At 38.2% G+C, this 23,470-nt stretch overlaps 1 protein-coding gene across 2 annotated transcripts in view; it reads right to left on the bottom strand.

Moving 5' to 3' along the window:
* Positions 1-15,879: 15,879 nt before the first annotated feature.
* The window catches only part of Scin (scinderin), a 62,129-nt gene continuing 54,538 nt past the window's right edge, over positions 15,880-23,470 (bottom strand). For both annotated transcript variants that reach the window (XM_074065051.1, XM_020159319.2), the window contains 5 exons: positions 22,372-22,549; positions 21,987-22,108; positions 19,007-19,084; positions 17,584-17,644; positions 15,880-16,728 (listed from right to left, as the gene is read on the bottom strand). In XM_074065051.1, coding sequence (XP_073921152.1) covers positions 16,601-16,728; positions 17,584-17,644; positions 19,007-19,084; positions 21,987-22,108; positions 22,372-22,549 — 567 coding nt within the window. In that variant the 3' untranslated portion in view covers positions 15,880-16,600. The remainder of the gene's footprint in view (positions 16,729-17,583; positions 17,645-19,006; positions 19,085-21,986; positions 22,109-22,371; positions 22,550-23,470) is intronic.

The following is a 23,470-nucleotide window of genomic DNA, read 5'->3' as shown; positions in this document are numbered from 1 at the left end:
CCTCAGGTATTTTGTTATGTCAATGCAAAATGGACCAAGACAGTATATATGAATAATATAATAAAAATGTTAAAATCATGAGTGCATAGTTCAGTGAATTCTTACAAAGTAAGGACCACCCAGATCTCTGCAATATTGTATTTCCATTGTGTGTGCATGTGCATGTATGTGTGTGTATGTGTGTATGTCAGGGTATTGTTGATATCTCATTTTCAAGCTGGCTATAAATGTTTAGAAAAAGATTTCTTTTACTCCTACCTGGGCCAATAGGCTCTAACCCATTCCAGACTTACACAGTTACAACCAATGCTTCCAATCTGATATTGAGTTATTTTCTACTACTCTCGAGAAGTTCTGTCCCTGCACCATTTGTTTGGAAAGCTGATCCCAGAAGCATTACTACTTCATCTAAAATTGGAAATTATAGCTGGGCACTGTGGCACATCTTAGTCCTAGCTACTCAGGAGGCTAGAGCAGAAGTATCAGTTAAGCCCAGGAAGTTGAGGCCAGACTGACCAATACAGCAAGACCCTATCTCAAGAAGAAGAAAAAAGAGGGGAGAGAAAGAAGGGGGAGGAGGGAAAGAAGAGGAAGGAGAGCGGGGAGGGAAGAACAGGATGAGGAGCAGGAGGAAGAACAGACAAGATAAGAGGAAATTGTCAAATCTGTTAGCTACTCCCTAGCATCAGTCTGGTTACAATTCACTATAGCCTTGGAACAGTTGCAGTTAACCCAGAAACTCCTCTTTGGGTGACCTTATAAGCTGACCAGCAAGTTTGTCATAATCTACATACAGGAACCTCTCTCCCTCCTCCCAAGAAAAAGAGCAACAATAGATGTCAGCAGCAATGACTTTGTGGAGCCCTCTATAAGCCTAGCAGCAATATATCAGGGAGTAATAGATAAGGACCAAACATGAGACTATCTCTGCTATGAAACCTTGCTTTTATTACTTCTTGTTTGTTACTAATGAATGTGGCCATTAGGAACATCAAATACCAACATACAGCAATATATGTACCTGAAAAACCCACGATAACAAGTGATGAATTCTGGGTAAAGTTGGGGAGAAGATATTCTGCATGGGGCAGCCCATGACCAGGATTTGCCTCTGTGCCATTTTAACCAGCCACCCTGGTGCTATCAGAATGTTAAATATGATTCAGAATATAGTCAGTGATTTGTACTGTTCACTTGTGGTATCAGTCTCTAGGCTAAGTAATAAAATGGATTACTTAAAATTGTTTTCCTCCCCTGGATGACCACAGATGCACTTATCCTAGATTTTATCCCCTTCATTAATGTAAAACTATCACAGTACTTTATGCGTCCATGCCCAAATAGTATATGATATCTGGCACATCCATATCTAATCACCAGTTAAGGGAATCTTCTGTTTCCATGGATAGGCCCAGCTATGTGATGTCTGCTTTCTGGTTTTCGGAGATGGTTTTCAAATTCAGCCAAGTCTTGTTTACCATCTGCAGATAAATTTATGGCCAAATGTATTCTCAAAAAGCACGTATACTGGTCTCATTGCCTACTGAATTATAAAAATACAACACCTCTATGCAGATACACAATCTCTGCTTATAATATTCTATCAGAGGAAGTACCTTTGATACTTCCTGTACATAAAAGAAATGACAGTATGGATATAAATACCTCTAGGACGCCTTCCCATGGGCAAATGGTGGAGTGCGTTACCACTACACAATTAAAATCATGCAGATGAGTCTTAGAATTAACTTTTGATAACACGCAGTCTCCCTACACCTGGCCCCTTGAAAATAATGGAAATAATCACCTTTACTTCAGTTGCCTCCCTCCTTGTCTCACTTTATCCTCTGACCTTTGTCCACTGTAAACTCCATCATGCAGAGTAAAATCCTAAAATGTGAAGTGAGATTATTTCCCAGAAGGTATTATGCTACTGAGGACTCGGCTCCCACTTTCAGTTCATTGGAAAGGGAATGGGTCAGGAGGAATACTCACTTCACAATCAGGTGGGTCAATGCTCCACTGAAGCCTTGTCCATACTCCTCCCTCCCTCTGATCATGCTGTGGAGTTTAGGTGTTTAAGTGCCATCCCCCCACCATCCTCGTTCTCATTACTATTTCCTCAGTTCCCTGGGAGGAGAGCTGACAAAATATATTCCAGATAAAGACCCCAAGCTAATGACAAAATCAGATAATTAGAAAAATTAGAATTAGCTCATTCTTGTTTACTACTTGCCTAGGAGTTGGCATTAGCTGGAATGATTTGGATGACATTAGTCTTAATCTACAAATTATTAAAAATCATAGTAAATTTGCAAGAATAATATTTTTAATTCAGTATTGTTTGCAATTAACGCAAAAATAACAGGAAATAATTATGGTCAAGCATTTTTAGTAAGGGTGCCTTTTTAATTATAATAGCATTGAAAATAATCTCTAAATAAAATGGACTTTGCTAACTAAAAGCCTTGTTTTTCATAGGTAACAGAAAATGTAATTTTTATTTTGCATTTGTATTATTTAATTTATTTATTTATTTGTTTTTGTTTTTTATTACTCATATATGCATACAATGCTTGGGTCATTTCTCTCCCCTGCCCCCACCCCCTCCCTTACCACCCACTCTGTCCCCCTCCCTCTCCCCCCCACCCCCTCGATACCCAGCAGAAACTATTTTGCCCTTATCTCTAATTTTGTTGAAGAGAGAGTATAAGCAATAATAGGAAGGAACAAGGGTTTTTGCTAGTTGAGAAAAGGATAGCTATACAGGGAGTTGATTCACATTAATTTCCTGTGCCTGTGTGTTACCTTCTAGGTTAATTCTTTTTGATCTCACCTTTTCTCTAGTTCCTGGTCCCCTTTTCCTATTGGCCTCAGTTGCATTTAAGGTATCTGCTTTAGTTTCTCTGCGTTGAGGGCAACAAATGCTAGCTAATTTTTTTTTAGGTGTCTTACCTATCCTAATATCTCCCTTGTGTGCACTCGCTTTTATCTTGTGATCAAAGTTCAATCCCCCTGTTGTGTTTGCCCTTGATCTAATGTCCGCATATGAGGGAAAACATACGATTTTTGGTCTTTTGGGCCAGGATAACCTCACTCAGAATGATGTTCTCCAATTGCATCCATTTACCAGCGAATGATAACATTTCGTTCTTCTTCATGGCTGCATAAAATTCCATTGTGTATAGATACCACATTTTCTTGATCCATTCATCAGTGGTGGGGCATCTTGGCTGTTTCCATAACTTGTGAATAGTGCCACAGTAAACATGGGTGTGCAGGTGCCTCTGGAGTAACCTGTGTCACAGTCTTTTGGGTATATCCCCAAGAGTGGTATTGCTGGATCAAATGGTAGATCAATGTTTAGCTTTTTAAGTAGCCTCCAAATTTTTTTCCAGAGTGGTTGTACTAGTTTACATTCCCACCAACAGTGTAAGAGGGTTCCTTTTTCCCCCGCATCCTTGCCAACACCTGTTGTTGGTGGTGTTGCTAATGATGGCTATTCTAACAGGGGTGAGGTGGAATCTTAATGTGGTTTTAATTTGCATTTCCTTTATTGCTAGAGATGGTGAGCATTTTTTCATGTGTCTTTTGGCCATTTGAATTTCTTCTTTTGAGAAAGTTCTGTTTAATTCACTTGCCCATTTTTTTATTGGTTCATTAGTTTTGGGAGAATTTAGTTTTTTAAAGTTCCCTATATGTTCTGGTTATCAGTCCTTTGTCTGATGTATAGCTGGCAAATATTTTCTCCCACTCTGTGGGTGTTCTCTTCAGTTTAGAGACCATTTCTTTTGATGAACAGAAGCTTTTTAGTTTTATGAAGTCCCATTTATCTATGCTATCTCTTAGTTGCTGTGCTGATGGGGCTCCATTGAGAAAGTTCTTACCTATACCTACTAACTCCAGAGTATTTCCTACTCTTTCCTATATCAACTTTAGAGTTTGTGGTCTGATATTAAGATCCTTGATCCATTTTGAGTTAATCTTGGTATAGGGTGATATACATGGATCTAGTTTCAGTTTTTTGCAGACTGCTAACCAGTTTTCCCAACAGTTTTTGTTGAAGAGGCTTTTTCTCTATCGTATCTTTTTAGTGCCTTTGTCAAAGACAAGTTGGTTATAGTTGCATGGCTTCATATCTGGGTCCTCTATTCTGTTCCACTGGTCTTCATGTCTGTTTTTGTGCCAGTACCATGCTGTTTTTATTGTTATTGCTTTGTAATATAGTTTGAAGTCAGGTATTGTGATACCTCCTGCATTGTTCTTTTGACTGAGTATTGCCTTGGCTATTCGTGGCCTCTTGTGTTTCCATATAAATTTAACGGTAGATTTTTTAATCTCTTTAATGAATGTCATTGGAATTTTGATGGGAATTGCATTAAACATGTAGATTACTTTTGGGAGTATCGACATTTTTACTATGTTGATTCTACCAATCCATGAACATGGGAGATCTCTCCACTTTCTATAGTCTTCCTCAATCTCTTTCTTCAGAAGTGCATAGTTTTCCTTGTAGAGGTCGTTGACATCTTTTGTTAGGTTTACACTCAGGCATTTGATTTTTTTTGAGGTTATTGTAAATGGAATTGTTTTCATATATTCTTTTCAGTTTGTTCATTATTAGTGCATGAGAAATGCTAATGATTTTTCTATGTTGATTTTATATCCTGCTACCATGCTGTAGCTATTTATGGTGTCTAGAAGCTTCTGAGTAGAGTTTTTTGGGTCTTTAAGGTATAGGATCATGTCGTCTGCAAATAGGGATATTTTGACAGTTTCTTTACCTATTTGTATTCCTTTTATTCCTTCTTCTTGCCTAATTGCTCTGGCTAAGAATTCCAGTACTATGTTGAATAGGAGTGGAGAGAGTGGGCATCCTTGTCTGGTTCCTGATTTTAGAGGGAATGGTTTCAGTTTTTCTCCATTAAGTATAATGCTGGCTGCAGGTTTGTCATATATAGCTTTTATAATGTTGAGGTACTTTCCTTCTATTCCTAGCTTTCTTAGAGCTTTTATCATGAAATGGTGTTGGATCTTATCAAAGGCTTTTTCTGCCTCTATTGAGATGATCAAGTGGTTTTTGTCTTTGCTTCTATTAATGTGGTTTATTACATTTGTTGAAAAAAATGTGATTCTTAAATTCGTATTCCTGCAGTAGAAAAATATATTAGAGATTATTATTCTGAAGATGGAGGAGAGCTCATAAAATGCATGTAAGTATTATAGTCAGTTACATGCTGAAACTGTTATATTAAGTGACTGATATCAAATAGTTGGCTGTTTTTCACATCAATATGAGAAAAGTCACAGCACAAGTTTCAAAGCAGCATGAAAAATAATGTATGCATTTCTGTTGAATATATTCCATAGACTGGAATTGCTGGTTGGAGGGTATGTACTTGCTCATTTTAGCAGAAAGTGATAAACAGATTTCAAAGTCATTGCATCAATTTATACTCTCACCAGCAGGGGTGAAACTTCTCTACCTGCACTACATCATCTCTAGCACTTTCACTTGGTATCACCAAGGACAACCTTTGATTTTTAGTCATTCCCTAATGGGTATTCCAATTGAGCTACTTTTTACAGGTTTAGTGGCTATTTTTTTTATCTTTCTTTGTGAGATGCATCTATGTCATATTCTCTTGAGTTGTTTCACTCATGGACATGAGCAAGCTGGAATGACTGATTCTACGTGTTCCAGGTATACACAGTCTTTTAAATTCAACCCCAGTTTAAATAAATTAGGGTTAAAGTAAATAGTCATGTTTTCCTGTGAATTCAAAGTAAGTTCACCTTACTTTTTGCTGCAGATGGGATTGTACTGCTATGTAATAGTGTACAGTAGTCCTCCCTTATACATGGTTTTGCTTTGCACAGTTCCACTTACCCATGGTCAACTACACTCCAGAAATATTAAATGGAAATTTCCAGTGATAAATAGTTCCTCAGGTTTAACTTGCACACTGTTCAGTGTCATGATAAAATCTCATGCTCTCTGTCCTGCCAGGGACATGAATCATCCCTCTGTTCTGCTTATCTACCCTGTATGTACTACCTGCTCCTTAGTCACTTACTAGCCATCTCAGTTATCTGATTGACTCTTGAGCTTTTGCCGTGCTTGTGTTCAAATGACCTTTATTTTATTTAATAAAGCCCCAAAACATAATAATAATGGAAGGGAGTCACAAAGGCATAAATCATGGCAGGGGAGATTAAGTCCAGCACTATGTGTCAATGCTGTGCATAAAGAGCTCAGTGCTCTTCTCAGCTTCAGGCGTTCAATGAGTGTCTTGGGACGTATCCCTCACGGGTGGGGAGGTCATTGTATATTCATAGTGCAGAACTTTGGAGAAGGATTTGTGTAAGAACAGCTACATTGACTGAATGATGAGCCAGGTGGACAGATGCTCACTGTTTTAATCTCAGTGTTTTAATTAATAATCTACCATCACTGGAGGCCAAAACATTACTCAAAATACAACTTAAAAGTGAGTCTCTAAAACAGAACTGTTAGAAATTGGTGATGGGAAAAATTATTTGACAAACTTCTTGAGACATAAGCTGAGAACACTAAGGATTGTGCTTGAGTGAATGTAGTTGATTTCTGGTTCTCCACAGCAGGAGTAGCTGTAGGACTTCTGTTCACATGAGTTAATCCTGCACTTTTAGGATTGAAGAGGAGAGACAAGCTAACCTCTGTTGTCAATGGGCTTCCTGGGTCTTTCTGCCTTTCTTCTGATTAAATATTACGCAAATATGCCAATATATCACTTTGAAGGAAAATCAACACATTAGCTTGCTTAGGAACACCTACATCTTTCTTTACTTTATCCATGCTAATGCCTTGGGGCTTATAATATTGCATATGTTTGACAAATATATGCTTTATGCATGTTTTTTAGAACAGAAGTAATACTGTGCTATGGATCAGAAGATTTTAACGATTCTTTGCACACATTAACAGTACACTAGTCAACCTGTATCCCTATACTTTGATGGCTAACATTTTAATATTTTAACATTTTCTGATTTGGTAGATAGTTTTATTTTAAATTTAATTATAAGCATCTTAGAGAACCTTTTTATTGTTTATTGGTCTTTTTTAATCTTTCCATAAACTATCTGCAATTAAAATTACTAAGAGATGCTTAAATTGCTTTTGCTGAAAAGTACTGACTTTAGTTAATTTGGTCTACAAATTAACTAAAAGCAGGAGAAAAGCTTGGCATCTCTGTCTTCATTTTGTACCTGTTGTTCTTTACTCTGAGCCATTCTCTCCTGCAGCTACCTTGGAATCAAGGAAGGACAGGAATGATCGATAACATCTTTATGACAAGGGATGGAAGCAACCCCAAGGAACAGCGGAGCCCTGCAGGACAGATACTCCCCAAATGAATACAATTACCTATAGTGATGAGGCTGCATAGTGGAGCAAGAGTAATCATATCTAGCCAACCAGATTGCTCCCCTCAAGTGATAACTTCTGTGGAACCCTCAAAGAACTAGGACTGAGATAATATCCAGCCAGGCCACACCTGTGACTGGGACTATTTAACTATGCATACCTTTCACCCGCTGCTCTAATTGTCTATTTGAAGCTAAAGCTATGTCTGTACCCTGAAGATGGTTGAAGATGGGTTTGAGTGCTTGCTCTGCCTCTTCCCATGGCCTGTCCTGTGCTGTGTAATATATCTCTTTTCTCTTCCTTCACGATGCCTCCTTATTTGGTGTATAGGGGTAAGTGGCCAGACCTAACACGTAGAAGCCCAGGAGTTTGGGCCTTGAGTCCAAAACTCTGGTTTCATTACTACTTGGAAAAAGAAGAATGGAAAACAACAGAACCACTTGCCTGTAACAAAGCTGAAATCTTTCTGGGCAGAAATACCAAGTCTCCTTGACTAGCAGGGTGAAGTTAGTTGATGAATTTGGTTCTGCTTCTGAGGAAAATCCCCTGTCAACTGTCTTTCTGATCTCCTACCTTTGCCTTTTGGGATATTCTTCTCTGTCTATAATACCCTGGTGCACATCTACAGCACATGTTGGAAGGCATATATATATCTTTTCCACTTTAGATATGATAATGGACATGGAATCTTATGTTTTGAGCTGAATACAGCACAAGTTTCTCAGCTCAGTGGATTCAGGGTTAGGGTCTTATGAGACCCCCTATTCTTAAGCAGTCACTAGCCTTTCTGGAACTAGGTTTGCAGATTCTTTGGTAATATAATTTGCTCAAAAGTAGTTGACTCCTGGTCTATTTGGTTCCAAGCAGTCATATAGGAAAGAAACCACAGCCTTTGGCTTTATATGGATAGAACCCTGATGGTGCCATCAGCCCTCTCTTGTTGAATTAATAGCAGCTACATTCACTATAAACAAAACAAAACACCCACCCATAATCTGATTTTGTATCTGGATTAGCTCACATTTGAGAGCATTTAAGGGAAGGCCTTTCAGCAAGGTCCTGACTGACAACTTTATCTACTGTTATTTTGCTTACAGAAACAGGTGGCTTTTCCATGTCACTAATCCCTCAGTCAATTTACTTTGCATGCCTCCTGCTGAGAATAGGGCGGAGGTAAAGCCCTATTCATCTCTGCATTTAACTCAATGCTGACTTCATCTCTGTCTTACAGCATGCTGCTGACACAGCCCATACTCATTACCATCGTGAATTTTCCTGACCCTTTTCCAGGAGGAATAGACTCCTAAGCACTTAATCTGCCTTCTTAATTACCCCGATAAAGTTTTTAACCATAGAAAGGATTACTGATCTCCCAGCCTGCAATATCTACTTATAAATTCTCAGCAAGGCTACCATAAAGCAGGACCAAACATTTTTGTAGTAAAATCTCCCATCTGATACTAGTTTTCATATTGATTAGGGTACAGGCTAATCTGCTCTTTAAAAGACTTAAAATATAGTGGTTGAAATACCATAGAATGTTCTTTCTTTTTACCTATCTTAAAATTAGTAGATCATTTTAGTCATTTGCTACCTAGTACTTGGGGGTTTCTGCCCCTGGGCTCAAAGGGGCTATCGAAGCTATTCCCAACCAGTGGGAAAGGGAATAGCAGAGTAGACAGCAAACAGTTTCCTTTTTAAGAAAATGATGGAAATCTGCGTTTGTAACTCAAAGAACTAGTTGCCTGCCATTAGCCAGAATTCAATCAGATAACCACACCTTATCTGCCAGGAGCACAGAAAATGAAATCTATTAAGATGTGCAGGCAGGGTTTCAATTACTAAAAAGAGAGAGCCAGGTACAGTGGCTCACACCTGCAATTCCAGCTACTATGAGACAGAGATACAAGGATTGCAGTTTGAGGCCAGAGTGGGCAAAAAATTAGTGAGACCCTATCTGAAAAATAATTCAAGCAAAAAGGCTAGGAACATGGCCGTAGGGCACCCTGAGTTCAAACCTCAATTATCAGGAAAAAAAATAAAGTGAGAGAAGAATAGGAAACAGAGACCATTTTTAGCAAATATGGGTATCACATTAATATATTTTATTTTTGTGTTATACCCTTAATTGGTTTGGAGGAGGGGTTATATCACTTTGAGGGAAATACCATGCAGAGTTAGAAACAATATTTTTAATTTCCAAGTTACAAAATTATGTATTTTCAACATAAATTTCCTATTTTTGTTTTTCAGCACTGACAACCAATAAAAATATTCTTTAATCGTAATACATTCTTTTTTTTACTTTTCCTTATCATTTTTGTTTTCAACCTCTTTAAATGTCTACCTACTACCTTCTGTAATGTTCAATAAAATCTAAATTTCTTAGCATTATGTTTGATGGTAGGAAACTATGGTAAATGCAAAAAGTGGGAATGCTATCTATATAAAATGATCTAAATATTCTTACATGAGGTGGAGTCTTTTTGAGAAAAAGTGCTTATCTTTTTTTTTTTTTTTTAAACTCAGAGCTTCAGGCTTGCTAGGTAGGCACTCTACAACTTGAACCACTATACCGGCAATTTTTCTTAACTTTTGCATTTTTTTTTATCTTTTTACTGCTCCCTCTATATTATATAACAAAATGCATTGAGCCCCAAGTCCTTCAAACTAACAATAGTTTCTGGCATTCAGTTTTCTTCAACCATCACCTCATCCTCACCAACATTTTTTGGTTTATTCATTCTACTCAAGTCATTCCCAGTATGTTCTTTTTCTTGTGAAATTTTCAACATGTGTGTTATAACTCTTTTCCTCCCTCAGTAGACTCAATCTGTGTGTGTGTGTGTGTGTGTGTGTGTGTGTGTGTGTGTTACTGGGGATGGAACCTAGTGTATCCTGCATGCTAGGCAAGTGTGGTGCCATGGAAGCAACACTCCCAGCCCAGCGTATCCACTTTTCAAAGTCCATTTATTTTAGTTTTTGTTCAACTTTTCTATCCTTGCATATGCTGTTTGGTCTGAGACTGACTATGCCATGATCTTAACATCCTCCTCTTCTCACTTGGCTTAAACCAAGATAGGAGCTCCGCTGCTTCCTCCTAACTTCCAGCAGCTGTGCTGCTCACACTCACCAGTGAAAGCTTATGAGGTGAATAAGCAGGCATGAAGCATGATTACCCATAGACAAGCAGAGGCTAAAAATCAATTATGTGATTTTCCAGTACAGCCAAATCATTAATAATGATAGGGCCAAGATTTTTCCCAAGGTCTTTTGATCAAAGGACCTACATCTTTCACTTTCAGACAAAGCAAAAGAAGCCCAGGAGCAATCATCTGTCAGTGGCACTTGGCTATTAGGTGTCATGGTGGAGATGGTCAGGGGGGCATTGGTTCCACCAAGATTTAACTTCAATTGCTTACTCTTTGGGAGAAGAAAAGCCATGTCTGGATAATTAATTGAAATTACTCTCTCTTCTTTCTGGTCTTACTTAATAACCACCTTAAAAGTCAACAAATACAAAATATATTTCTTAAAAGCCCATGAAGCTAGAAATTTTAGGAACACAGAAAATTTTAATAGACCACAGGAGTACATGTAATCCTTATTAAGAAACAGGACATAATATCTATACATTTTTGTTGTTAACATTTTTTAGTTATAAATGACAGGATCATTAATTTCCGTGGCCATTTTTACCCAGGCATTTTTCTTAGTCTTTGGCAGTCTTGATACTGAAATATGAAGTTATTTGCTCCTATGTCACTTATGAAACTCATTTGAGAAGTATTTACAGTTATATTGGGCAGTAATCTCTTCTGTCATGGAATGCTATCATGAATTATAAAAAAGGAAGTTGTGTGGGTTCCACAGGGCCAGTTAGGATTATGTAAGTTTTCTGCTGGGAGTAGTTAATGACCTCTTTGAATCTGAAACATAAAGAATAAAGTGTAGACTCAAAAAAGCAGTGGATTCCAGGGTCATTAAAAAAAAAAAAAAGTTACCTCTGGAGCCCTCAGAAAAAAATTCATCTAAAATAATGCTTGTCCTTATAATGCATGGCCTTTTTTGAAGCCCTTTCATATTCAAAAGTCAAAACCTCAACATAATGATGTCTCTTGTTCAAACCTGGATTGAATATCATGAGCTTTTAGAAGCCTGTTCCCTGACCCTCACTGAGGACCTGCTGAGAGTATTATTTATCATTCTAGCAATGTCCTTACTAGACCTCCAATACATAAAATCCACAGATAACCTGTGCCCAAGAATAAAAAAATAAAATAAAAACCTCTCAAAATTTATCTTATTAAATTAGATCCTTAGTTGAAATTATTTTGGGATTGGTTAAACTGAACTGAAATACTCTACCCACTTGTCTCTACAGTTGTCCCACACATACTTTTGATTTTCCAGTACTGTTCCTGTAATTGTGCAGACAGCAGCCTCCTTCTATAAGCCCAGCATGAGAGATTTCTTTTTGCCTGAGTTTATATAATTGTCAGGCTGGAACAAGAACAGCAATTTTATAAGGATTAGGAAAGAGATGAAATGTTGTCTATATTCTCCCCAGGCACAATTTATTTCTTATTTTAGAAATGAAGTTTCAGGTTAAAGACAAAGTTGATAGAGGATAGCAGGGAAATCTACCAGTTTTCAATATGTCAGCTGTTACCAAACAGCACAACTATCTAGAATACTAACTTTACTGTATTCTACCCAGGCAGAATAACAGCCCCCCAGAGATATCCACCCACTGTGATAAAGGTATCTGCATCCTGTGAAAGTTAGCTTCACAGCAAAAGGGCTTTGCAGGTATGAGGTTATTATCCTGGATTATCCTATGACCCTATAATCCATTTAGACCGAATGGTAGCAAAAAGGTCCTTGTAAGTAAAGGAGGAAAACAGAAGGACCAGAGTCCAATAGAAGATGAGGCCAGATAGGAAGACAGAGAGTGATTTCTGATGATGCTATTTTACTACTTGTTAAAAAAAAAAAAAAAAAAAAAAACAAAGTCTGTAGGTAGCCAGTAGAGCTGGAAAATGAAGCTTTTCCTCCTGTAGTCTCTTCTTGACTCAGGAACCAAGGTGATCCTTTTAAAAGTAAGGCAAATCATTTCATTCTGCCAACCTCACTTGGTGGGAAAATAAAAATTCTTTAACTTCTCAATGGTCTGTGCTTCCACTACCTTCTTGGTTTTAGCTGCTGCATTTCTCCATTACCTCAATCCACACTAGCCATGTTGGCTTTCTCAGAATTCCTTGAAAAGCCAAGAAGCTTCCTTTTCTAAAAGCTTCCACTTTCTCTTCCTTCTACTGAAAGGCTCTATACCTCCCACCCACAGTTATGCCCAGGGCTCAGTCCTTCATGTCCTTCAGGTCTATGACCAAATGTCACCTTCTTGGAGAGTCCTTCCCTGAGGAGTCTATCTAAAGTAGAACCCATCATCTCACAATCCCTATCCCCTTCTTTTGTCTTATTTTTCTTCACAACACTTCTAGCTAACTGACACTGAGTAATGGCCTATTTTCTGTGTCCCACCCACAAAATTAGTTTCTTATCTTCTCTCTGCTGTATCCTGGCCTGTAACATACACATAATCAATATCTGACCTCATTCTATTGAACATCAAAACCGAAAAACAGTATAAAATAATTCTAGTCTAGGAACCACATGCAATCTGCCCAGAAGCACAACTGTTTTCTAATCAAAAGTAAAGGAGGGTGAATATGGTTGAGGTACTTTCAATACATGTATGAATATAGAACACTGAAATCTGTTGAAGTCATTTTAAGAAGGGGGTGGGAGACTAATGGAGAGGATGAACCAAACTGGGGAACATTGTATGCATATGTGGTAATGTCACAATGAAACTCCCTGTACAACTATTTTATACTAATAAAAATGATAAAAAATAAAGTGTAAAATATAACTACATACTATTGTATTTTTCAGTGTTTTTAGAACCTAGTAAAGCCTCTCTATATTAACATAGCCAGAGCCCTCTAACATGGATATACACACCTCTGCAGAATTTTCAAAAATTTCAAAATCTTTGTTGTAATCAGACAGACCACTGTTTAAAAGAATTTGAAGAGACAAACAGATCACTGTCGGATTTGTTGATTTAAAAATCAGAATCTATTTCTAAAATAATGAGAAAGTAATCTTATACTATTGACTTCTACATATTTGTAAATAGAATAACACTACTTCAAATTTGATTTGAGACAAGGGTAGTACATGGAATAAGTCAGAGATGTTTCACTAGGTATCAAATATTATGTTTTAAAGAATAAATGTGTTTTTTGTCAGCTTTCCATTGCTGTGGCAAAATACTTAAGATAATCAACTTATAAGGAAGAAGGCTCACAATCCAAGGTTGCTTGGCCCCATGGCAAAACATCATGGTGGGGAGAACATGGTGGAGAAGAACTATTCACCTTATGGCAGCCTGGAAGCAAAGAGAAACTGAGAGGAAGGGGCAGGGATCCCAACCACCTAACTTCCTTCCATTAGGCCCCACTTCCTAAAAGGTCCACCACCTCCCAACAGTGCCATCAACTGCAGATCAATCCTTGCACACACAGGCCTTTGAGGGCCTTTTTTAAATCCCCTATTGTTCTTTTTTTTTAGAAGTAGGTATTTTTTTCCCTTCGTGCCAATTTTACATTTGTTACAGATGTTTCTTTGAAGCATATGGCTCTGGCTGTAAAATAAAACAACTGAGGCTTTCTGGGTACTTTATAAATCTCAATCTCTTAGCCCCACCAGCTGCTTTGGGCTTACTAAGCATGGGGCACACAAGTACCCTGAGAAGCAGAGCAAGGCTGGCACTGTCTGTGGCCACCCTGCTGTTTCAACCTGCAGTACAGTGCAGATCATTCCTGCTGTCACTTGTCACCTCTGGGTGGGGCCTCAGAAGGTAGTGTCCTCACACTCAGGCTCAGCATGCAATTCTGCTGAAGATGAAGTCCTTTCCTGTTCAGAGGTGATGGGGACAGAGCCCTGTAGGACCTCAGTCCCTTATGTCAGATGTGCTTGGCACTCCTACCTGGTGTGACCACAAAGATGAACTCCCACCTCCATTGATCAGTTTAACTATCACCTCTCAGGCCCCCTGACCACCCTATTAGAACTGCATCCTGTGGTGCTGAGTGACTCAAGAGGTAGTGTGAGGGGAGCAAATGTGAGGGGGAATAAACAGAAATGGCTCTAGGAATGTTAAAAAAAAAAAAAAAAAAAAGCCAGGTGGCAAAAGTAACTTTCTTCTAGATAAGCAAGACAAAGAAACATTTCCAAAGATACACATCTAAAGAGATGAAAAATAGACCCCTTAGGGAAAGTAATACAGCACATTTCCCCAAAATAGCAAAAGGATGCTCTCACCAAAATAACAAACGGTAGTCATAGAATGTATATGACAGGTCCCAAGAACAAGATGGACTAGAGACCCTCTTGGAACGTCCAGTCTGATAAGGATGGGGTCAGCAAGAAATTCACAAGACAGCCAATTATAGAGCAGCTTCCTGTATCATCTAGACTTCAGCCATTGTTTGGCTTAGCTCTTTCTCAGTCCCACCCGTCAGGGTGCTTTGCTATCCTTTCAATAAACTTTGTGTTTGTCCAGGGTTTTCATCATTGACTCTACCACGACATAACTCGGGAACAACACTCTAGTATCAGTAAGGTCTAGCAAGCACAAGGCCCTGAGTTCAAACCCCAGTGCCCACCCCTCAAATACTGCACACTGTTCCACTTCTCATCCAGTACTCCCTAATCTCCTGTTTCCTCCTCCATAGAACTTATTTTCTAATATATTGTTTAATATATTTGCTTATCGGTTTTGTTTTTCTTGGCTTCTTTCCTGGAATACAAACTCCATGAAAATTGGAATTTTTTTTTTTTTTTGGTCTGGTTCTTTCACAATGGATTATTATTGAGCACCAAAGAGGTGCTCAATAAATATTTACTGAATGACCAGTAACTGGAAGACACTTCTAACTGCTTCCTTACCTCCCACACAAGCCCAGGACTCACAAAGCCATTGACTATCAGACTGTAATGGAACTGGACCCCCTCCCCCAGCTCCTAGGAGTCAAGCTGAAACACGTGTGCCCATCACTTCTTGGGAGAGAAGGCAGGGTCCCTCAGGTCACTCCCCTTCCCATGAAAGTGCAGCTTCACCTCTCAGCCAGTCCCCTTCTCACTACCAAAGATGGTCTGTAGTTGACTGGGCTCTAGATTATGTTCCCACTTCTATTGTCTGGGGCCATGTTTCATATGTACTGTGTAATAGTTAAAATCTGTCCTCATTTTCTAGCCATAGAAAAGTTGTTAAATTTTGACTGCTTAATGAGAAGAATTTAAGAAATACTAAATTCACATCTATTTATGTGTAAAAGTATTTAACCTCAAATTAATAGTGTAATTAACTCATATCAAGTTTGAATAAAATATCACAACAGGAAAACCTTTTCAAAAGGGATGAATTTTAATGACAGACAGTGACAGGTTTTCTGTAAACATCTTCTGTGATGTTACACATGTACTGATAAGAATACAATTTGCTTTATCATTAAAAAGCTATGATTTCAAAGCTTCCTAAAAAGGCAAAAAAAAAAAAAAGTTTCTCTTAGAAAATGACACTTGGGAGTTAATGACATCAAAGTCACTATAGAGGAAAGACAAAATAGTTTTAAAGCCTTCTTAACTTAAACCTTACTGCAAGGTTTAAGAACTGTCTTCAACAGTTCTTTTGAAGACAACACACAGAAAAGAAAAATACCTCAAAGGCACTAAGGTTTTCTTCTCTGGAATATTAAAAATTAAAGAATTATTTGGCTAATAATTGCTGAATTACAAAACTTCCTATCTAACAAATTCCCTTAGATAGTTCAGTCTTTTACTTTTAAAAGGTCATATAAAAAGCTATTAATCAGTTTCCAGAAGAGCTAATATTGGCTCATAACAAAAGTTTACTTGAGGCTATTTCCGTGTATTAACACAAGAAAAGTTCTTTTTAAAAAGAATTTTAAAAAATAATATAAAGAATTTTAAACCAATGTGAGGCATTAAAAAAAAAAGCCATTTTAGGGGTTAATTTTCTAAAGCCAGGCAAACAAAAAGTCTCAACAGCAATGGGACAACTGCCTAATTTGCCCCTAATGTTTGTTTCTGACTTTTGTCAGTTTACCACCTGCTGGAATCCCAGCCCAGGAACCAGCCTGTGAATGTGGGTGGCTCGTGCCCCTGTTTCACAATGACAACAGGTGTCCTCTTATCTCTTCCAGAAGGGTCTGTCTCGAGGTACATTTTGGCTGAAAAGAGTTGCAAAAACATACATTCGGTTAGTTTTGGTTAACCAGAATGAAAATTCTGCCAATAAAAGTAATGAATTAAGACTTCATTGCCTCTGAGCAATCAAATGTGAGCCATTTCTCATTGACTTCTCTCTTCTGCCATGGGAAGAGCATGACAAAACCTCATTATTGCATGAAAGAATGCCCAACTTTGTGGAATTATGCTATGGCATAATTACTGTTGTACTTTTCAACAAAAAGAAAATTGTGACTGGGCACTGGTGGCTCACGCCTATAATTCTAGCTCAGGAGGATCACCATCCCAGACCAGCCTGTGCAAAAAGTGTTTGCAAGACCCCATCTCAGTGGAAAAAAAGCTGGGTATGGTGGCACATACCTGTCATTCCAGCAATGGCAGGAAACATAAAATAGGAAAATCATGGTCCAGGCTGCCCTGGGCAAAAAGCAAGACCCTGTCTCCAAAATAGCCAAAACAAAAAAAGGGTACCTCAAGTGCCTACTAAGTGGGAAGCCCTGATTCAAACACCAGTTACCCCCACCCCCCAAAAAAGAAATTGTGCAAAAAGAATAGCATTATTCAAAAAGAAGTTTTTTTTAAAAAAAATCTATGCTATTACAGTTACGGAGCTTTTACTATTTTCAAAATAAAACAAGAGTTTAAGTGGATTAAAATTTTTCAGAAATAATTATATTCTAAATTAGATAACAAAACATTTTCTCCTGTCCATCATGAAATTCTTTAGTCTTAAAAGGGTCTACTGCTCTTGGAAGATGTGGTGGAAAGAACAGTCAGGCCCTTGGTAAAAACCACACCAGGTTTATTGCCGTAATCATTCATGGGATCTGGCTTACCAGACTTCAGTGATTCTGTTTTCTCAACTTCATTGGCATCTTTGCCAATCCAAATAAATATCTGGAAAATGAAAGAATAAGAACACGTACTGTTTTTGGAGTACTGACACAGCACAATACACTAGACCAAGTGCTTCACGCATACTGCTCACGCTGTCCTCACCACAACCCCACAGGGAGGAAAGTGAGGCGGACCGTCCAAGTTTCCTCACTTTCCAATGCTCACTCTCACCAGGAGACACTTCAATTTATATCCAGCCAATATGATGACAGCCTTCACATTCCAACATTTTATATTTACATGGAATTCTCTAGTTTATAAAGTGATCCCCTTAGGAATCTCTAACTTAAGTCTAGTGTTTATCTCTTGCAGTACTGTGCCCTATAAAACCTTGGTAAAGTACTAGAATTCTTAGTATCAGATTTAAAATTTTTTAATTAAAAACTTCAGATGCATATGGAATCTATACTATATATACAGACATGTATTTTTAATCTGCATGTATTTTTTTTTTGCCAAATGTGTATGATAAGTATTTTAATGCTGAGAATTTTCCTGAACTATTATAAATCATTTTTTTGGGAAGGGGTTGTATTCTAACTCATACTCAAAGTGTTGAATATTTGTATGCAGGGCACAGAACACATCACGACAGCATTGTAGCTGCAATAAAAAGAATGATTTTTTTGAAAAGTGAGAAGCAGTCTGAAGAGCATCTGGGACTGCATCTCCAGACCCCATCTGGCCAGTGCAGACACAGAGGCTAAGGTGTGACTAAGTGAAGGGCTTAGCAGAGGAGCAGACCACAACCTCTGTGACTCACCGTCACTGGGCCTCACTCAGACAAATGTTTCACACTTGACCTACAGAATTTGATTCTTAGCATATTTATTTTCCCCTTTTACTGTTGATTTACATAGAGGTTTTAAAAACTATTAGATGTGCATGTCAAACCAGCATTAATTTTCTCCTCAATTAAGATATATACAACAGTAACACTTACTGTTTAGAGTTAAAACGGTTTTGTTCCTGTTTCTCGCCAGGGCGGGAGGTTCTTATGACCTCTTGTCAAACTTTAAGAGAAATTCTCAATATTTTGGTCTCCCCCACAGCATGTACACATTAATGTACTGCTCAGCAAAATTAATGTTCGAATAAGTTATGAGCGAGTGCATTTTACAAATAAATGAAAAATGGAAGTCTTTGCCTAAAACTATAAGGCCAAAGTTGGGATCCTGTGGAACTATTTCCAAAGTAAGAGCGCTCAACTTGCCTTATAAATCAGCTTTACTATTTAAATGTCTTTTAAATATGGCCTTTTAAATCCTGGGGCCCATTTAATTTTAGAATTTCCATTTCTTAAAGCAAATTCTGTTTCCCCCTGAGTACATTCTTTTGCTATAAGCAAAATATGGCTTCTACCTGTTCCCAAGCATCCAGTAACATGACATCGTCCTCCGCTAAATCGTCCTGGGTGAACTCTCCTGGGACCTCTTCAATCTGCAATGTACCGAGACCCTTATGACCACGCAGCACAGCAAGATTTTTTCTGATACATGATACAAATGCCTCGTGTTATTTTAGAGGCCAGTGAAAACCCCTAGTAGTCATTTTATTCTTCTTTTTGGGTAGCAGAAATTTAAATAATTGCTCACCTAATGACAAACTGACAAGGCAGTCTGGTCAGTGGACTACTTAATACAAACTCTGCATTTGAATGCTTTCAGGAAGGACACATGCAGCCAATCTGACCACATTTCTCTGGATTGCAGTTCTTTGTGACAAGTGGCTTCACAGGTTTCGTTGCCTACTCATAAAAGACACTTGATTTTACAGTTTGGGTATAAATTGTCTTTCATTTTATAGATCAAGACCATTTTAATAAAAGTCAATAGACCTGGCCATTTTAATCAATAATTTTCAATAAGATGATATTATAACATAATACAACACATGCAAAAATTCCTGATTTTTATTTTAATGGGGTTAAATTGTCTTCTCTATATTAAACATTTAATGATAATGGGGAAGGTTAGTGCCACTCAATACCAGGGGGCAGTATTCAGCCAGAGTTAGTATTTTAATAAATGTAATTCTGAATGAAACCCTCCCCTGATCTTCAGGAAGGAGTGACAGACAGGATTATGGTCCCCAGTTCTTCACTCCCTCTCTCTGCCATATCACTTTGCAGTGCAGCCAATCAGGTGTTAACCATGGCCTTGGCCCTGTCCTATTAGCAAATGTGACTCAGCAGGGCCCTGCTTGAGTGCCTGGGTTCTGTCTCAGAGGAAACTGGCAAAATCTAACCTGCATCCCAGAGTGGAACTCCAGGCTGAGCCCAGAATAAAGAAGACTATTCCCAGGCAACCTCCAACTTCTAAGCATACCTCATGTTTGTTATACTCTGATGACATTTTGAGATCCTTATTTAAAAAAAAAAAAAAAACCCAAACAAACAAAAAAACCACTGCGCAGTCACAGAAAGCAAGGAATTTCTTTATATTATCTTGGCATGGAATATTTACCAATCACATAATGGTTTTAAAAAACAAAAACCTTAAATATCACATCCCCTCTGCCAAGCACTGTTCTAACCTTTTATATGCAATCATTAACTTAATGTTCATAACAACCATACAAAGTAGGTACTCAGACTTTCCATATTTTACAGATGAAGAAACTACAGCAAAGAAAGGATAAGGAACCAGCCTAAGATCACCTGACCAGTAAGTAATATCACCAGTAGTGATGTCACCAGGGAAATGATATCACATGGGCAGACTGGGTCTAAAAACTGTGGTTTTAGCTAACAGACTCCAAGGCCTTGTATGAAGCTACTGTCTAAAATCTGCTTTCAGATAGTAATATCCAACACTTGTAAGTGACAATTCTTCATCTTAAACTGTAAAGTAAGCAGAAGGGATTCCAAGTAACAAACAAGAAAATGAGTTAGTACACAGGAAATATGTATTCCTCATAAAGGATAACCCATGTGTATGACAAAAAAAAAAAAAAAAGAAAGAAAGAAAACCTGACCAAGAACAAATCTTAGGTACTTGTAAGATACACTTTTAAAAACTATCTCTTCCTTAGAAAAAACATCTAACTTACAGCAATATTAGTAAATAACACTGATAAGAAACTACATATACCCTGCATAAAGCAATATGCCACAAAAAAAAGTTGTTTGAATGCAATATCCAAATAATGGTAAAAACAATAAAATAGCAGCTCTTTCCATTAACAAATTTACAAAATGCAAGTACACAGATTTCCTACAAAGTAGGTTACAATCTGTACTTTCAACAACCAAACATGTATCTCAACCCACTACTAACACCTTTAATTTTTAGGTAAGATCACTTCTAAGATTCAAGTGTGCTTGGTACATTAGGTTTCTTTTTCAAAGCATTTATTTCTAGCAATAAATGTGTCTGGTAAAGTACTCTGGAAATTTTCTTTTGTATGTATTAAAAATAAAGCTTGTATTCATCCTGTTAAGTGAATTTGAAGATCAAATTTTATATAGAAATGGAATTCATCCTTTAATTTCACACACAGTCTATCATGTCAGAGGTGGAAGAATTTTTCTGGTTACACTGAGGTGGAAGGCCATAGCCCAGGATGATACTTCAGCAACTGATATAAAATCAACCTTGTACTATTAGGGACCACATGTTTTTGTTTCCCTTAAATTACAGGTTGAAGCCATAACATTCAGTAGGATGGTATTAGGGTGACTGAGTTTAGCTGAGGTAGAGAAGAAGACTGGAGCTCACTCTGGGCCGTGGAGGATACAGTGGGCAGAACAGGAATCCACCCTCACCAGACAACAGACCTTCTGGGGCCTTAGTCCTAGAAGCTTCCAGAACTGTGAGAAATAAATACTTGCTGCTTAAACCATCCAGTCTAGTGTATTTATGTTGCAGCAGCCTGAACTAAGGCATTTACATAGATCCCTCGAACTTTACTTTTAATTGCCTATAAATGACTAAAATAAAACATTCCTGTTGATTTCAGTTAATTTGCAGGTGCACATATAGCTTTCTGTGAGTTTTGTTCAATGATCCATTAACAGTTTTCATTCAGTCATCATTTTTATTCCCCTGGGAAACTAAAGTATAAAATTTAGTTAGATGAGAAATCACTGCTACCTACAGAAAGTTATCTTACTAAATTAGAAAATCCAGCCATATACAATTCATACAGCAACGCTGAACACTGACAGCATTAGCAGCTAGTTTGATTTGTATGCTAGTTGACAGTATTCTGGACACTTTCACATCTATTTTTACACCACTGACTTTAAACTACCCTGTATGGAGCCATGATTGCCACCCATGGTTTGCAGATAAGCTGTTACAAGCCTCCCTCTGGGTCCCCCATTGTTGAAGACACTTACAGTGAATCTTCCAGTTTTGTTGGAGCAGCCAAACAGCCGAGGTGGATGATCTTCAGCCTGTGTCTCTAGCAGCGGTGAAGTCTGGTAGTCTTTTTTCCCTCCCAGGGAGCTCCAAAACTCCTCTGGAGAAGACACACAGGTTACCCAGTGCACACCCGGGAGCACACAGTGGGTGCTATTTTGTTATCATAATAATATCATCTCATCATAACTTCAATGCTAAGAAGTTACTTAACTATATCAGGTGCCATCACCTGCTTCTGCAACTAATGAGGGCTTCTTAACCCCCTCTAACTACCTAAAATGCCTGTCTATGAAGAACGTCCATTAGCTACTTGGTGTCAAGTGTAAATCCAGTTAGTGTCCTCTGCCCTACTGCACGCACCTGGCTCCTCGCCTTCCTCAATCCGTGCAGTTTTGCACTTGAGGACGTTTGCCACATACTCTGCTCCTTTCTCCTCCTCCTGGCTGGCACCTTTCCCCATCCAGAGGTAGCCACTGTTGCGTGGCAGTTTCAGGACAAAAGCATCATTGGAATTCAATGAATTTGCATCCACATCCACCTACAGCATGAAGAAAATTAGCACAATAATTCAAATCCATTGTTCCTCCCTCAATAAACCTTTCCCAGAAGGTGTGACTGTGACAAGTAGCCTTCTGCCCTAGCCCAGGAAATTAATTCAGAATAGCTCTACACCCGATGCTTAAAATACTCCAGTAGGAGCACCTTGCGCTCTGTCATTTTAACACTCAATGCCTTCAGACAGTGGGACAAGGCTCGAAGAATGATGTCACTCAAGAAGTGAGGGATTTTGGCTAGGCGTGGTGCATGGTGCATGCCTATAATCCCAGCACTCAGGAGGATCAAGAGTTCCAGGCTGCCTTGAGCTATATAGTCAGACACTGTCTCAAAAGTTTAAAAAAAAAAAAAAAAAGTCAGGCACTGGTGGCTCATCCCTGTAATCCTAACTACTCAGGAGGCAGTGATCTGGAGGATCACAGTTCGAAGCCAGCCTGGGCAAATAGTTCTTCAGACCTTATCTTGAAAATACCCAACAAAAAAAAAAAGGCTGGTGGAGTGGCTCAAGTGGTACAGTGCCTGCTAGCAAATCTAGTACCACCAAAAAACCCCAATTTTTTAAAAAGAAAAGAAAAAGAGTTCAGGATTAGAAAAGTAATAAAAATAATATTTTTAAATACCATAAGGACAAGGATGAGCTATGTAGAAGACTGGAAGGGTGTGCATTCAAATTGCACACATAAAATGAAAATATTCACTTGCCCCCATCTCCCCCACACTACAGAGAGGTTTGATGAACAATCAAGGGGGAACCTAAAAACCATAAAACAGGAACTGGAGTCCAATGAAGGGCTAAGGAGATAACAGTACAGATTCATTGAAACTTCTTAAGCCTTGGATAAATTATAGCTTAAATTATAACAAACTATTTATAAGGGTTAAAACCAGCACTGGCACATTTCTT

This window comes from Castor canadensis, chromosome 2, assembly GCF_047511655.1.
Source record: "Castor canadensis chromosome 2, mCasCan1.hap1v2, whole genome shotgun sequence".
Taxonomy (NCBI): domain Eukaryota; kingdom Metazoa; phylum Chordata; class Mammalia; order Rodentia; family Castoridae; genus Castor; species Castor canadensis.
The sequence above is the reverse complement of the archived record's forward strand: the minus strand, read 5'-3'. Positions and strand labels throughout refer to the sequence as shown.